The 16448-nt window shown below is 33.9% G+C and overlaps 1 protein-coding gene and 1 long non-coding RNA gene across 2 annotated transcripts; both read right to left on the reverse strand.

The window, feature by feature from the left end:
- Positions 1-2553: 2553 nt before the first annotated feature.
- Positions 2554-3303, reverse strand: LOC102590553 (thymocyte nuclear protein 1). The gene has a single exon (XM_006355223.2). The coding sequence runs from the start codon at positions 3271-3273 to the stop codon at positions 2839-2841; it is 435 nt and encodes a 144-aa protein (XP_006355285.1). The 5' UTR covers positions 3274-3303; the 3' UTR covers positions 2554-2838.
- A 5470-nt stretch (positions 3304-8773) lies between these two features.
- On the reverse strand, positions 8774-9883 carry LOC107062078 (uncharacterized). Its single transcript, XR_001474409.1, has 2 exons — positions 9821-9883; positions 8774-8883 (listed from the first exon to the last, which is right to left on the reverse strand). It is a non-coding gene; the product is annotated as an uncharacterized lncRNA (long non-coding RNA).
- Between the last annotated feature and the right edge of the window lie 6565 nt (positions 9884-16448).

Genomic DNA, 16448 nt, shown 5'->3' on the forward strand with positions numbered 1-16448 from the left:
CGGATCCCATTTAAGCAAAAGACAGCTATTGGTCCAGCAGTAAAGTTGGTTATTTTTGTAAAAGTGACATAGTTCAAAATCAGACAACAACACACTAATTTATTAGCTTTTTTGTGAATTTTTTCTTCATATATTGAACTGTGAATTTTTTCTTTAGATATTGAACCCGCTTGGTAAAAATCTTAAATCTACTATTACTATATAGAAGCACCTTTTCTAGCTCTTAAAGAGTTGAAAAAAGAGTCCCGTTTGAGATGTTTGAATTTAGTCAAATGATGTAATAGATTCATATGGTTTTTTTCTTTGGATCAAATTAACTTCACTAATATAAATCTTAATTAACTTTCCCCTTCTGGATTGTTTTCCTGGACATTTGTTAAATTTGCATAATTATGACTTTTTCCCAATTTGATTCTTATCCTTGCATCATTAACCATCATTTGCATAAATATGTGATTATGTGTTATGAAATATCACACTTAATTAGTCGAGTTGAGTGATTTTACTAAAAAAAAAACTGTAAAAGAACTTCAACTTTAAAAATATAAAATAAGATAATACATATATAATTTTCAGGACGAAATGAGGATTTGTAATTCAAACTGAAAATTGGTTGACGATGTTTTAAAAACTAGTCAGTAGTCACCTAACCAGAGAAATCTTTCAAAAGACTACAAACCAAACCAGTTAATGATATGCACAATTCTAATGTCAAGATATTCACGACTACAAAAAGACATCTCCTTGAGCAAGGCATGTGCTTATGCATTCACCTGGATTATATCTCTTAGATGGAGAAATACTCTAAACAAAAGAAAGATATTTGTTTCTGTGATCACAATACAAAATTAGCCTATGTTTAATACAAATTAATTTCCTGTAATGTCATGTTGATATATATATATTACTAGGTTCAAAGTGAAAAGTCTAATATCAGGCTTCTTTCTTTACACATCTATATGTATCCTTCCAGATATACCAGCAGCAAAAAAAAATTGTGCCATTTGGGGTTCAAACCCAAAACTTCTTCACTCAAATGGGCACATATTACCACTACGCCAAAGGCATTGCTTTTCTCAAGGATATATATCCTTTAAATATAGTATTTGACATATTTATACAACGTAATTTTCTGACGAAAAGTTGGACACCCTGGGGTAGCTCTAGCTACGCCCCTGCTCAGAAATGGTCTGTATCTCTTAGGGGTCATTTGGTATGAGTGATAAGGAATAATAATAATGAGATAATATGCAAGGTTATTTTATCCTGCATTTGGACAGGAGTATTAATTAGTCCCAGAATCACTTATCATAAAATGATCAGATAAGTTATCTCATATAACTTTGTTTATCCCCCTACCAAACAATCTCGAAGGGGTTACTATACCACAAAAGAAATACTGTAGCATAGAGAGTGTGATATAGTTAAAAGGCAATCATTCGGTATCTCCTTGAACTTATCAATTAAAGGTGCAAATACAAACTCCAAAATTATCCCTGTCCTTTCAGAGTTGCTGGCATCTCAATCATGTTTATCCTTTGGAAAATTACAATTGCAAAGTCACAAGTTCCATTTTGGAGGTGAGACAGAACAATTAAAAGGGGACTAAAGACTCATTAAGCTGTAGGAAATCTTTGTCTAAGCAGAGAGATTAGCTTATACATGTAGTGGAGCATCAATACGAGCAGAGTTCTCTTCCTAAGTGAAAATGATCATCTTCAATTGCTGCTGCGCGTGAGTTTAAGAGTTGAGATAGATAGATAGATAGATAGATATATGACATGCTGAATCTTGTATGCTGGCAAATGGGAACTTTCCTAATAAACTTTCTAATGCAATCAGGCTGGCTATGCATACTCACACTGAGAAACAGTTATTTATCAGATATGCTACCCATCACCCAGGGAAATTAATTAATTTCCTTGATTTGAATTTCACCTCAGTCATTACAGCTGATGTGTCCCTTCTAGCTACTACTCAAGCAGGCTTCAGATTGGAGAAGACAAATTGAAATCTTATTCCTACTTTACAATGAACTCAGAGAGACTATGGAGCAGTCAGGTTTTAACGGTTCAGACAATGCAATCAATTGGCGGATAGACTCACTCCTCTAAGTCACACATACACTAAACCTTATTTAATTAGTTACATAACTTCTCTGAACTAACCTAATCTGATTAAGGGACTCTTGAATCCCTTTACGGATTTTCAACATGAAAAAAGCAAGAGATTTTCTTTCAACCACCTTGAAGAATGAGGATCTTGTATAATTTTTTGGAGGTAACCCACCTCTAGTTTAGGTGTTTTTCATATTCATCTAGGCTTTTACCTCGTCGTTCTTTCTTTAGATAGATCAGTTGTCCTACAAACTTACAAACACCGTCCTCAAATCATATGTAATACAATTTGGATGATGAAAACATGTGCAGTTGATTTAAAAAGAAAAACTTTACTAGATTGGAATGCTATATTCTCGAAGAGATTGCCGATTGGCTGTTCTCAGTTGTTTGCCACAATTTACTCTTTATCTTTACCTATTTGACATTTCATTAATGACTTCAAAGATCGTAATTTGTACCTATTCTTTTGCTAAACCAAACACTCCAACATTTTGTTGTCAATATCAAATCAGATGTATTAAGCAAGCAAATATACAATACTACCATTACTCTTTTGGAAGAACAAATTGAAAGCTTTACATACCCATTATCAACAAGCTAGCTATACTTGTCGCTGAACCGATGACTCCTTTGTCAAAATCCAACCACCCCAAAACTCCATAACAGTAAAGATAAGCTTCTCTCTTAAACAAAAACGCAAACACCTTACATACAAAAACTATTCATCACCCTCAAATCCCCCACTAATTTCACAAATCTTATCCCAAAACCCCTTTTCCACCGGCACAACAGACAACCTACTCTGTTTAAAAAGCACAAAACCCTTCAACCCTTCATCCCTTTTCATCTCCGCAAGGTCCACAACCCTCCTCATCTCACCAACCGCCTTGACATCCACGGCGCCACCACCGTCATCATCATCATCTGTGTACCATTCACGCGTCACTGAGACTACACCAACTATCCTCCGGGCTTTGGACCCAGAGTGGTAGAAGAAACAGAGATCTCCTATGTTCATGGACTTTAGATACTTCTGGGCTTGCTTGTTTTTTACTCCATCCCACTTTGAAATTCCTCCATTAGCTTCTTGGTCCTCCCATGACCACTCTCCTGGTTCTGTTTTCAGTAACCAGTACTCTGTTTTTCGCCCCATTTTGTTCTCTTTTGAGCTTCCCTGATTTTGTTTTCCTTTTTATATTATTTGTTTGGGGACGGTCAATTTCTTAATGGCGGGAGTCTAATAGCTTTGGCGCCAAAAACCAAAATTCTTTTATTATTATTATTATTATTATTATTATTATTATTGAAAAAAAGTTTGATATACATTTTAACTTTATCATTTAGAAATGATATACATTTAGAAATAATATACCTTTCATTATACAAATAATTCTTATTTATCATTTTTCTCTAACAATATTAAAAAAAAATCAATTTTAAACTTATTTTTATTTTATTTAAAAATATTCATTAATAGGTATATTTGATACTTCTCACACATATTTTCTGCATCTTTAGTTTAACGGCTAATTTTAATTTATTAATTTGATCGTTAAATTTATTTCTTCACCAAATTTCTTGTAAAATTTATCATATATGCCCAATTTCTTTTGTAGATACAAAACAATACAATATAGCAAAAAAAATCAATTAAATTTTTTTTTCTTACTTTTTTCTCTTTTTCCAAACACACTTCATTTATTTCTCATATTTTTGCACTAATGGATAAAAGAGAAAAAAATAAAATATGAATTAGAAACTCAAATAATGATAATCAATGAAGTAAAACAATCATATGTTAAAAGGATTATATACACCCCTATAGGGGTGTTCACGGTTTGGATAAAAACCGATCCAAACCGAAAAACCAAACCAAACCGATAAAATAGTTTGGTTTGGTTTTAGATTTTTGAAAACCGATAGTATTTGGTTTGGTTATGGTTTTATTCGAAAAAAACCGAAGAAATAACCGAACCGAACCGATGAATTATATACATATATTTTATTAATATACATACTTAATATATTATTTTTATAAACAATTTTAAAGATCTTATACATATTTTCATTAAAATTTCTTTATAATTTACTTATTGAAAGCAAAAATGCCCAAGATGAAACATTTATCTTATTGATTTCATGTATATGAGTGTGTATGTCAATTTTTTTGTGGGACTGAAAATGTTATTGTCTCTTCCTTCTAGGCCAATATAGTGAATTTTAAAGCTTTATTGATAGTAAATTTAGTGATTGAAAGTTTAGTAATTTAAGTCATTCTAACTATTTTTCGTTTTGAATGGATTGTTGTCACTTTTTTCACATTTTAAATGAATTGTTTCTTTTATTTTTGTGTATGGTTAATAACCGAATAACCAAACCAAACCAAACCGAAACCGATAATCACCAAACCGATAAATGTATATTATATTTGGTTTGGTTTGGTTTTGATAATTTTAAAACCGATTAAGTTGGTTCGGTTTTGGTTTTGACCAATAACCGATCCAAACCAACCCGTGAACACCCCTACACCCCTATATGAATTTTTCCAAAAATTAAAAATCAAAAAGTAAATTTAAAATTATTTATTTCAATTCTGTTTAAAGGGTATAAGTGAGTCATTCTTTTACAACAATAGGGGTATATGTAAGTCATTTTTATAACAGTACGAGTATGGTATATGTGAGGCATTTCTAATAACAGTATGGGTATATGTGAGCCAATTTTTTAAGGCCAAACACATATGCAAACCCTTAAACTTGTTCATAAATTTTATTTTGCCACTCGAACTCAACCTTGTTCCATTTTAACCCTTCAACTCTAATTTTTATGTTCTATTTTGACACTTCTTTCTAAGGCTGGTAATTGAACAGGACCGGTTTTACCGAAACCGGTCCTCGTTACCGAATTTAGTTACCGAAACCAGGTCTTATCGGAACCGGTTTTATTGGAAATTTCCAAAGGTTCCGTCCGGTCCCTTAGTTACCGGATAGGAACCGGTTTGGACCGGACCGGAACCGGTTCTTACCGGATCATTGTGTACCAGTAATTTTTATTTATTTTTTATTAACTTTAATTATTATATAATATTATATTATTAATTAATAAAATTATATTATTAAAAAACTTCAATTTAAAACTTTAAACTTTAAAGTTACTTTAAAGTTTCAATTGAATTTAAGTTTAAAGTTTAAATTAAACTTTAAATTTTAAATTCAATATAAAGTTATAAACTTTAAAATTTAAAGTCAATTTTAAAGTTTAAAGTTTAAAGTTTATATTGAATTTAAAGTTTAAATCTTAAAATTCAATTTCATATTAAAGTTTAAACTTTAAACTAATATTAAAATAGTTGAAAATTAAATTTCTAAAATGACTTGGATTAAATATAAGAGACTATTTTAAAAGAAAATCAAGGCGAATAGCCGTATATTTATTCAAATAAATAAATTGTACAATACAAATATTAGAAAGAGACAAAGAGTACATAATCTAGGTATTGAATATTAATTATTGTACTAACAATTGAAACTCTTTTTAAATTCTTTTCGTAACTTTTGTATCATTTCAAAAGAAACATTTTTTGGAACTTGTATTTGTCGTTCTTCTTCCATTGCTTCCATGTCATCATCACTATTATCACCAAATATTTCATCTATTTCGTCTTCTATTTGGCTATTTAATTGTGGTAGTCCGGTATTTCTTCTTTCGGCATTGACCCAATCTCGAAACAACACCGATATTTCCAAACTATCCTTTGCTAATGAATATCGATGATCTCCTATCATAAATCTCGTCGCACTAAAGGCTTGCTCCGAAGCGATTGATGATGCTTGAATCGCTAGCACATCTTGAACAATCCTAGCAAGGGTCAGAAATTGATTTTCACGATTCTTCCACCATACTAATATTGGAGCTTGAAGTTGTCCTTCTTCATGCCTAATCTTTTCCCGTGCCTGATTGAAATATAAATCAAAATCATTATTAGTAGATGATTCAAGCTCAAGATAATCATCCATCCAATCATCCGTATCATCGCTTCTAGGTTTACAAGATGGAGGTTCAACTATTGGAATATTTTTTTCCATAGATTTATATGTATTATATAACTCTCTAGCTTTTATATATATGCTACTTTTACAATCTTCAACACTAGGAGTTTCATCATCTTTAATTTCTAAATTTGCATAAATCTTTTCAACCATTCTTTCAACACCTTTTAATTTGTAATTTGGGTTGAAAGTAGTAGTAGTCAAATAGATTTGAGGAATAGGGAAAAAATATTTTTTGAATTTTTCAATCATAAAAGCAAGGGAATTTTCAAATCGATCTTTTCCTTTATATTTTGCAAATTCAGATGAAATAGCACAAATATTTACTAAAACAGAAGAAATAGTTGGATAATATTGACCAGAAGCAGCATTTGTTGCTTTATAAAAAACACTTAAAAATTCAATAAGTTCTTTTGTATTTTCCCAATCTTCATAGCCAATTCTCAAATTCGGGTCCGCATTATGAGCATTAAAAACTAATTGTACCGGCTCTTGATAAATATAAGCAACTTGAAGCATTTCAAATAAAGAATTCCATCTAGTGCATACTTCTTTTGGAACTTTTCTATATTCAAGTCCACATTCTTTACAACGATTTTTAAATTCTGTAATTCTAGCTTTTATTTTAGCTTTAAAAATCCAATTACAAGCAAGTCTAATTTTTTCACAAGAAATTCCAAATTGAGAAATACCATCTTTTACTATCAAATTATACACATGTGCGGCACACTTAATATGAAAAGAATCATTATCAATTGGACAAAGTCTACATTTTAAATAATCAATTGCTTTTAAATTATTAGAAGCATTATCTAAAGTGACACTCATTATTTTATCACATATTCCATAAAATTGTAAAACAAGGCCTATTTTTGTTGCTATATAAGCACCGGTTTTAGTTTCTTCAACATATTTATATCCTAATATTCGTTTTTGCATGTTCCATTCATGGTCAATCCAATGGACAGTAATTGTAAAATAATCATTACCATTAGGACTATGTCCCATATCAGAAGTAATAGATAATCTACCATCATAGTAAACAAATAAACAACGAAGAAAATGACAATATTCTTTTTGATATTTAAAAAGATCATTTTTAATTGTACTTCTTGGAATATCTTCATAATTTGGGTTATACAATTCCCGAATATACTGAATAAAACTAGGATGTGAAGAAAATGAAAAAGGCAAACCACAAACAGCAGCCATTTTAGCTAATTTTCTACGATCTTTTTCTTTACTATATGTGCGGTCAGTGCTTCGGCTAGCCGGGTTAGTCATATTTAATACACTTTGAACCATATTAGAACCTCCAACTCCCATAGAATTTTCAGGTATGGGTATTCCATTTCTATTAGCCCTTTCTATATCATCTAGGCGAGCAAATTCTTTATTACATTTTCTCAAATGTGTTCTTAGTCGTCCCGTTCCCCCTTGTGTACCCGTAGTTACATGTTTCATGATCAATTTACATTTCGTGCAAGTAACAGTAGTTTTTTCCTCATTTTGTACCAAAAATTTCCATACTAAAGATCTTTTAACACGTACAACGGTCTTTGAAAAAGTAGGTAAAGAGGGGACTTCATCTTGTTCCGGTAATTCGGTAGCCGGACTAGTAGGGGTAGGGGTCTCATCATCTTCCTCATTTATTTCTACTTCCTCATCTAATTCTTCCTCAAAATTAGTAAAACATCTATTTAAAGTCTCATGATTTCTTCATAATTAGTAAAACATCTATTTAAAGTTTCATGATCTAAAGAGATATTATAAGATATTAATGAAATAGTTTGTGAATTTGTGATTTAAATGAAAAAGTATGGGTATATTTATAGTGTTAAGAGGTAGAGAGGGGTGGGGGGCTGTTTGGAGCCATTTTGGGCCCCAGCCCAATGGCTAAAAGGGACCAACGGCTTTATAACGTTCAACTTTTAAAAATAAAATAAAATAAAATTGATCGTTGAACCGGACAGGAACCGGTTCTTATCGGATCGGAACCGGTTCTTACCGAACCGGATCAATCGGATAAAAATCCAGGTTCCGTTTCGGTACCGATTCCGGTACCTATAAGACCGGTTCCTTACCGGTTCAACCGGTACCGGACTTACCGGTATGGGAATCGGACCGGAAAAAAACTGGTCCAATTGCCAGCCTTACTTCTTTCCAAAGAATTAACAAAGTGGGATGTATGTACTTTACATGTCATGACATGTCACAAAAACCAATTAAAAACACATACACAACTCCTCTAACTTGCCCCTATTAAAGGCAAAATGATCTTATGGACTCTAATACTCATATGAGTTTGTATTTGAACTCTTCTATGTCACGACCCGATTTCTCAAGTCATGATGGCACCTACTATAACCCACCAGCAGGTAAGCCAACCCGTAACCCGGAACAACAAGTAATGAGTCTGAGGGTAGAAACTAAACAAGAGTAGACAAATAACAATATAGACAGGCAGAAGCAAACCAAAACATAAATACAAATAAAGATCCCTCCCAGAACCTGGAAGTCACTAGTACAGAGCTACTAACAAAATGAGTACAAGTCCCAAAAGTGGCAAACAAAGACTGAACTGTCTCAAAAGGTAAAAGACAAGTCTATATATACAGATGGAGACTGAAATAGTACAAAACGCCGTGCGCTCACCCCCGTCTCCGGATCAGACTGCTCCAAGCTCGATCAACGCTGGCTACTAGTGCCCGGACCTGCATCACGAAATAGATGCAGAGCGTAGCATGAGTACCAAAACAACAGGTACCCAGTAGGCATCATAGGCCGACTGAACTTGAAAAGTAAAGGCAATATGAAAAGAAGGAATAATACAAACCGAGGGTCAAGAACTAAAATCTAACTAACAAGGGAATGCACACGAGTGTACAAAGAACTAACTAAAGTAATCTATAAGCTAACTACACCTAACTGGGCCCCCATAAGCCCAGAAGGTACACTCGTGCGCAAGTTAAATAAAAACCCGAACGGACCCCATAAGCCCGACGAGTACACAAAATAACTATAACTAAAGAGAATTGCATAAAAGAACCCATGAACGAAGAACATCGAACCAGAACCTCAACCCTAATTAGTAGAATCTGACAGTACGGAGGCCGGACCACGAACCGCTAGCCAATCAATGTAAGTCCTTGGAATCAAATCAAAAATCAAATTCAAATCGCGAAGTAGAACTAGTGTCGCCGATGTAACTCATGAAGCCGTAACATCGGGGAAAATAAGGATAACTATAGTCGGAGAAAGAGTATCGCCTAACTAAGGCCCAAACTATCAGACTCAAGTCTGCTACACCAGTCTACAGGGATCTAAGCCGGCCGAGCGACGCCAGGGCAAAACCAAGGCCTATTGGATCCGAATCATGTATTTCTAAGGCAAGCCCTAGTCAAACCTAAACTAAGGCCCAACATGCTTCAAATAAATAATAATTAAGCATGCAAGCACTCCACATAGCGAGGAGGGTCCGTTAATAACACAAAGCATGCTCACAGTTACCCGATAATTCTCGAAATAGGCCGAAAACATGATTTCTAATCACCTATGCATGATTCAATAACTACCCAACCCAAATCCCAACTAATCAACATGCATTCACATTCTCGAGCTCAATCTAAGAGAGGGAAAATCGTAGCCTACCTGTAGGCCAATCACACGAGCTCCAAAATAACTTCTCCGGAGCTTTCCCTTTCCGAACGTCCTCGAAACGCTGCCCCGCTATCAAAAAAAGAATCAAAACGTTATTACAGTCGTTTAGACACCAAAATCACAACAAACGGAGACGGGTCAATTTTGGAGTCAAAACAGGAATCGTGGGACCCGTGCAGAAAATTTCGAAATTAACCTCAAAAGTGGGTCCTAACCAGTTTTCCCAGCTCATGTCCCAAAATGGGACACAATTCGGGGCTCGGGAACAACACAATATCAACATGCAACTAAAACCCAAATTTTCTCAAAAATTAGAAATGGAACAGCAGTGAATTTACAAAAAACGAGCGGTCTACAGTAAAATCTGACAACACCACAATGTTTTCCTCGAAAAACCACTCAAGATAGCCTTGGAGGTCTACAGTGAAATCTGACAACACCACGACGTTCTCCTCGAAAAACCACTTAAGATAGCCTCAAAAATCACTGGATTCGGACCTAGAATGGCTGAGAAAACAAGTCTCAAAATCTTCCAAAATCAAGCTCACAAAAGATCAAAACAATAATGCCAAAAACCACAGCTCGAAAAAGGGTTCTGCAGTCAGGTTAATTGCAAAATTTACCTCAAACGGAGACCCCAAATCACTATCCGATCTCACCAACGCGTTGCCCTCGAAAAATCTCACAACTTTGCCTTTTGAATCGTCCAAATCGGTTGAGAGATGAGAGAGTTATGAGGGTTTGAAGTTTGGAATATGTTGCTGATATGTCTGCATTTATAGCAGATTTTCTGCAACTTTTCCCAAAATTAAAACTCCGACGGGGTGCTCCGAACTCGTTCGGAACCCCGTGCACGCAAACGAGACATGCAACCACACCAAATTCGATATTCCAGACTCAACGGGGCAGTCAAAATTACCATCAGAGGTCATTTCGATAAAAAGTGAGTCCCACTTCCAAAAGCCATTTTAAGTCAAAACCCACAAAAGGGCTCGGAAAGATATCGAAAACCTCCAGACACAAAAGAAGGGTCAATCTAGACCAAACTCGACATTCCAAAGCTAACCACGCTGACAGAATTCTCATCCGAGCACGTTTACTCAGAATGTTGACCAAAGTCAAACTTAGGCTTAAACTTAAAGTTAAAACGCCTAAATCGCACCGACTCACACTGAAAACCTCGGAAGTCATGTCGACCAAGCTACTAGCCTAAAATGACCCTTCTGAAGCTGATGGAATCGTCAGAATTGGATTCCGATGTCATCTTCTTGAACTTTTGATTGAAAATGATCGTTCAAGGTTCATAAGCTCCAAAACACAAAAACTCGCACCAAGACCAAACGAACGACCAGGTGACCGAACTGTCAGTCCCAGTAAGTCATAAGTGACTTGGGGTCGCTATAGGAACGCTCTAAACGACACACAGAAGGCAAGATACAGAAATGACCAAGAGGGTCATTACATTCTACTTGACTCTTTGTCAGCTGAACCTATAAGACCGGTTCCGGTACCTATAAGACCGGTTCCTTACCGGTTCAACCGGTACCGGACTTATCGGTACGGGAACCGGATCGGAAAAAAACCGGTCCAATTGCCAGCCTTACTTCTTTCCAAAGAATCAACAAAGTGGGATGTGTGTACTTTACATGTCATGACATGTCACAAAAAACCAATTAAAAACACATACACAACTCCTCTAACTTGCCCCTATTAAAGGAAAAATGATCTTATGGACCCTTATACTCATATGAGTTTGTATTTGAACTCTTCTACTTGACTCTTTGTCAGCTGAACCCTTAAACTCAATTAAAATGAGACTTTCAAATCCTTCCAACCATGTGTGTAGCTCACTCTCTCTTACATAAATGACATGTCATATCCACGTCGCATCTATTAATGTCATGTCATAATAATTTCATAACTATTTTTAAATTATTAACCAAAAATGTTACTCCACAAAAGACAAAAATAATAAGTTTTCTATTTTAAAAAATAAAATAAAATAGTTATTTCTCTCACCTTTCCTTCTCCTTCCTCAACCCACAACCACCATTAACACTATCTCTATTATCCTTAATTTTTTTTCTTCTTCAGACCGTCATTGTCTATTACCGTGACAAGGACCTACAAGTTCTTAAAAATCATAGTTCAATTTTGCTCAAAGTTTTTATCATTCGCAAATGTAACCATCTACCATCATTTGAACCACCATAAATCCTTTTTCACCATTGATGCCAATAAATCACCATTAAAATACTTCAATATATCATAATGTTTGTACACAATTTTACATAACATATTTCACTTAATTTCACAAAGATATCCAACAATCACTTTTCATCCTTCAAAAGTATTGAATCTTTGTCACCTCATGGGTTGTCTTACCAAAAAAAATGGAAAGAAAACATAGATCTACATCGACAATACATTATCGTTTCTCATAAAGAAAGAAAATATGGAAAAAAAGAAGAAGATAGAACAAAGAAATTGGAGAGGGCTGGGAAGGAGAAAAAGAGAGAAATAAGGGTTGGTGGGGAAGGAAAAGAAGAAAGAAGTAAAAACAATCATTTTTAATTTACTTATCTTTGTTTTTTTTTTAAATAATTAATTTTAGTCTAAATTTTGATGTTCATGCTCCTTCAACGCGTGATATCACGTATTTGTGCCAAATCAATAATTAAGTTGCCACATAAGCATGGCCAATGATCAGAAGAGCTTAAAATATTAAGTTTGATTGAGTTTAAGGGTTCAGTTGACAAAGGGTCAAGTAGAAGGGTTCCGAATACAAACTCGTACAAGTATAATGGTCCATCAGACCATTCTGCCTTTTTCATTTTGTCATGCTAACTTAGTTTCGTTCCATTTTAATCCTTCAACTCTAATTTATATAGTATCATTTAAACACAAAATACTAAATTTATGAATTCTTTATTTTTATTTATACTCTTCATTTTCACTTTTTCATTTTAAAAATCAACGTCATATCTTATTTTAAAAAAAAATAATAATAATGGATGAACATCATTTTTAAATAAATATATATTTTTAGATTTTCTGTACATTATTGTGTGAAAAAATATTTCGACGAAAGTGTGTTGGTTTTCTTTTTTTAAACAATTAATTAAATTAAATAACACCACGTATTTTTTATTTATTTCTAGTCTATTTGGACTAACTCAAATATCAGCTTTCTAATTTTTCATTCAACTAAATATGAGTAAAAAAAACTCATGTTCATTGCTAATTAATAACACTACAAAAAAATGTTGAAACTCGATAGACTTCGTTGGGTTGTCATTGATTTTCTTAAGAAAGAAAATCGATGCACTTTCGTCGGTTATTTTTCACGCAAAAATATAGGAAAACTTCTAAAAAGAAATTGTTACTTTTAAAAAAAAATCAATGATCATCCGTCAATTTTAATTTTTTACAATAACTAACGGATGAACGCCAATTTTTAAAATGCAAAATTGTAGTTGAATAACATATATAGAAATAAAGAAATCATAAAATTAGTATTTTGTGTTAAACGATACATAAGAAAAGTAGAGTTGAAGGATAATCTTTTATTATTTTTAAAAAAATTACTCTTTTTTGTCTTTCACTCTCTTAGAGAAAGTGTGATGCACACACTCTGCCACTTCACTTAGAAGTGCTGAAATGGAACATAAAAATTGGAGTTGAAGGGTTAAAATGGAACAAGGTTGAGTTGGAGTGCCAAAATAAAATTTAGAGACAAGTTTAAGGGTCTACATATGTGTTTGACCTTTTTTTAACGATGACATATCAGCTCTAAACGAAAAAATTAAAATGTATATCATGCCCATTTCCCTTTTATTTTAATTAATTCACTTTTAAAAAATTTGGGGTTGACATGTGTTGATGAATAATGGAAGGGAAAAAACATTAATTCAACCCTGAACTTGTCCCGAAAAGTCAATTGCATGCTTAAACTATCATGACAACATCTTACACACTTGTACTACTCAAAAGTGAATGTATTTACCCCCAAGATGTATAACACCACTCTCGCAATGAGAGATATATCACACTCGTGCCACTTCAATGTCATCTCACTGTCACATCAAATATCATGTCAGATTTCAAAAGAAAACAACTCATGTCATTCAATTGCTTCTTCTTGAATGAACACCACCATGGAATCACTATCATTGCCACCATATTAGTACCAAATCCAATTTCATTGTCAAAAATCAAAATAGCTGCTACAAATTTCATCACCTACGATTAAAATTATCATCGAAATCACGCTATCACCATTGTCCCCACAAAAATTGTAAGGAATCACTACAAAATTCAACACCGATAGGCCATAACCAAAATCATCACCAAAATCACATCATCACCATCAAAAGGTACAAACCCACCACCAATTATCACCACCACCATTATCAATATCAATTTCTTTTTTCGCCACCTTCAATTTCATCTTATTTTCTACCCACGACCCATTACCAACAAATTTATCATTATATTTTAATTTTTTTTAACGCAATCAATAATTTTATCAATCACTAACAAAATCGAAAAAGAAAAATCGTATGTAATAAAGATGGTAAAATCAGATAAGAAATAAACTACAATATGGAGGGTGGGGAAGAGAATTTGGTAGAGGTTGGAAGTGGGGTGGATGAAAACCATGTATGAAAGCTGATGAAAAATAAAAAGAAAATGAAGAATGTGAGGGTAGGGAGTGAAGAAGAAGAAGTGTGGAGTGAGGTGAGGGTAGAGTGGTGGTGGTGGGGGTAGAGTGGTGGTGGTGGAAAGAAGCTTTTAATTTAAATTTTTTACATTATTTTTTTACCAAACATGCTTTTTTCTAATTTTTATTTTATCCCCCCCCCCCCCCCCATTAATTTAGGGGGTAAATAAATTCACTTATGAGTAATACATGTGTGTAATAGATCGTCATGATAATTTAAAAGTGTAATTGATTTTTTGAGACAAGTTTAGAGGTGAATTTATGTCTTTTTCCTTAATGAAAAGAAGAAAATACAAGCGAAGATCAGATGCAATTATAACACAAAACACATTTTTTTTAATTGACTTCTTACGTTAGGGAAAAAGGAAATTTAATAAAAATGGGCATACGTATATATCGTGTGTTATATATATGGTCATATGTATATATCTTTTTAGGGAGTGAACGAACTGCTTGACAAGATAGTCTTCGTAGGTCCCATCGAGTGGTGGCAATTTCAGCCCATATAAGTGAAATGAAGCCATTTTTCTCATATTAAATTAAATGGATCATTCATATTTTTTAAATGGGTAAATATGGACTTAAACCTATTTAAGCTTATACAAATATGGACAAAATGGGTAAACATGAAACAAAGTATTGGGGTGGAGGCAGGTGGGGGTGCGGAGTAGGGGTTGCCAATTTATTTATTTTTAAAAAAAAGTGTTTTTGATCTTTTTTTTCAGGGGTTGCCATTTTTTTTCTTCAAAAAAAGTCTTTTTAAATTTTGGTTTGGTGGGTGGGGGGGAGGTACATAGGTGGGGTGGTAGGAGTAGGGTGGGATGGTAGGGGTTGAGGTATTAACAACCTAGCTTTGATTCACTATATTTTGGCTTTAGGAGATTAAAGTGGGTTACAATCATTTTACCCAAACCATATTTGACCAAATCCATATTTACCCATATTTATTTACCTATATTTTATATGGGTTGATTGTGATCCAATCTATTTTAACTCAATCCATCCAAATCTGATCTAATCCACACATTTACCACCCCTAGTACCATCATTATTATATGTCTTTATAAAGTGTGCAACCTGTTTCTTCAAATTTTCTTTGCCTTTAAACTGTTGATTTTTGGGAGGTTGATAACCGATAGATACCTTGAAGCCATCAATCTTTGTAATGTAAGGCTTGACATATATAAAGGAAGACTTGGTTGGGACTTCATACTTATCTTTGATGGCCTCTTCGATGAACTCCTTCAAACGATTGAGTGAGATTATCCCTTCGAAAAAAACTAACATCTCCTTGATAGGCGATGCTTGCTTCACAAAATTTTCAATCTCTTGAACTTCAAATCCTTTCCAGGCACATGGCTAGATTCTCCATCTAGTAAGACATTTATCTTGCCCATCAACTCATCAATTCGAGACTCCTGGTGATGCATATATTTTGTTAGTCCTTCAACCGTCTTCACCAGATTTGCAAGTTTTTTCTTCATTGATGAAGCATAAGTTATCATTGCTTGCATGATCGTTGGAGATGTCGGACAATATCATTGATTGTCGCGCTAGTTGATATTTAAAGGGCTCACATCATGCAATGCACATGGAGAAGACTTATTTGTTTAATCATTGTCTTTCTTTGCAGCAGAGTTCTTAGAACTAGAGAGCTCAAATAGAGATAGAGCCTTCTTGATCTTTTCAGCAATATTGCTTCCTCCTTCTAAAACATTTGTAGAGGACCTTGCTATTTTTGGGGTTAAAGATCCAAAAACATGAGTTGATATGGACGACACTTGAAGTGTTTGTTGTCCCAGCTAGACGGGTTTGTTCCTCGTAACAATTCTGAAACTTCCAAAGGTAGCACCAAGAATTCCTTCTACGTCAACAAAGAACTTGGAGTCAGTAGCC

The sequence above is a fragment of the Solanum tuberosum genome, unplaced genomic scaffold (genome assembly GCF_000226075.1).
Source record: "Solanum tuberosum cultivar DM 1-3 516 R44 unplaced genomic scaffold, SolTub_3.0 scf00194, whole genome shotgun sequence".
Classification (NCBI taxonomy): Eukaryota; Viridiplantae; Streptophyta; class Magnoliopsida; order Solanales; family Solanaceae; genus Solanum; species Solanum tuberosum.

What these genes read in the sequence shown, in the direction of transcription:
- LOC102590553 (XM_006355223.2), bottom strand. Translation starts at nt 3,273, where the DNA reads ATGGGGCGAAAAACAGAGTACTGGTTACTGAAAACAGAACCAGGAGAG.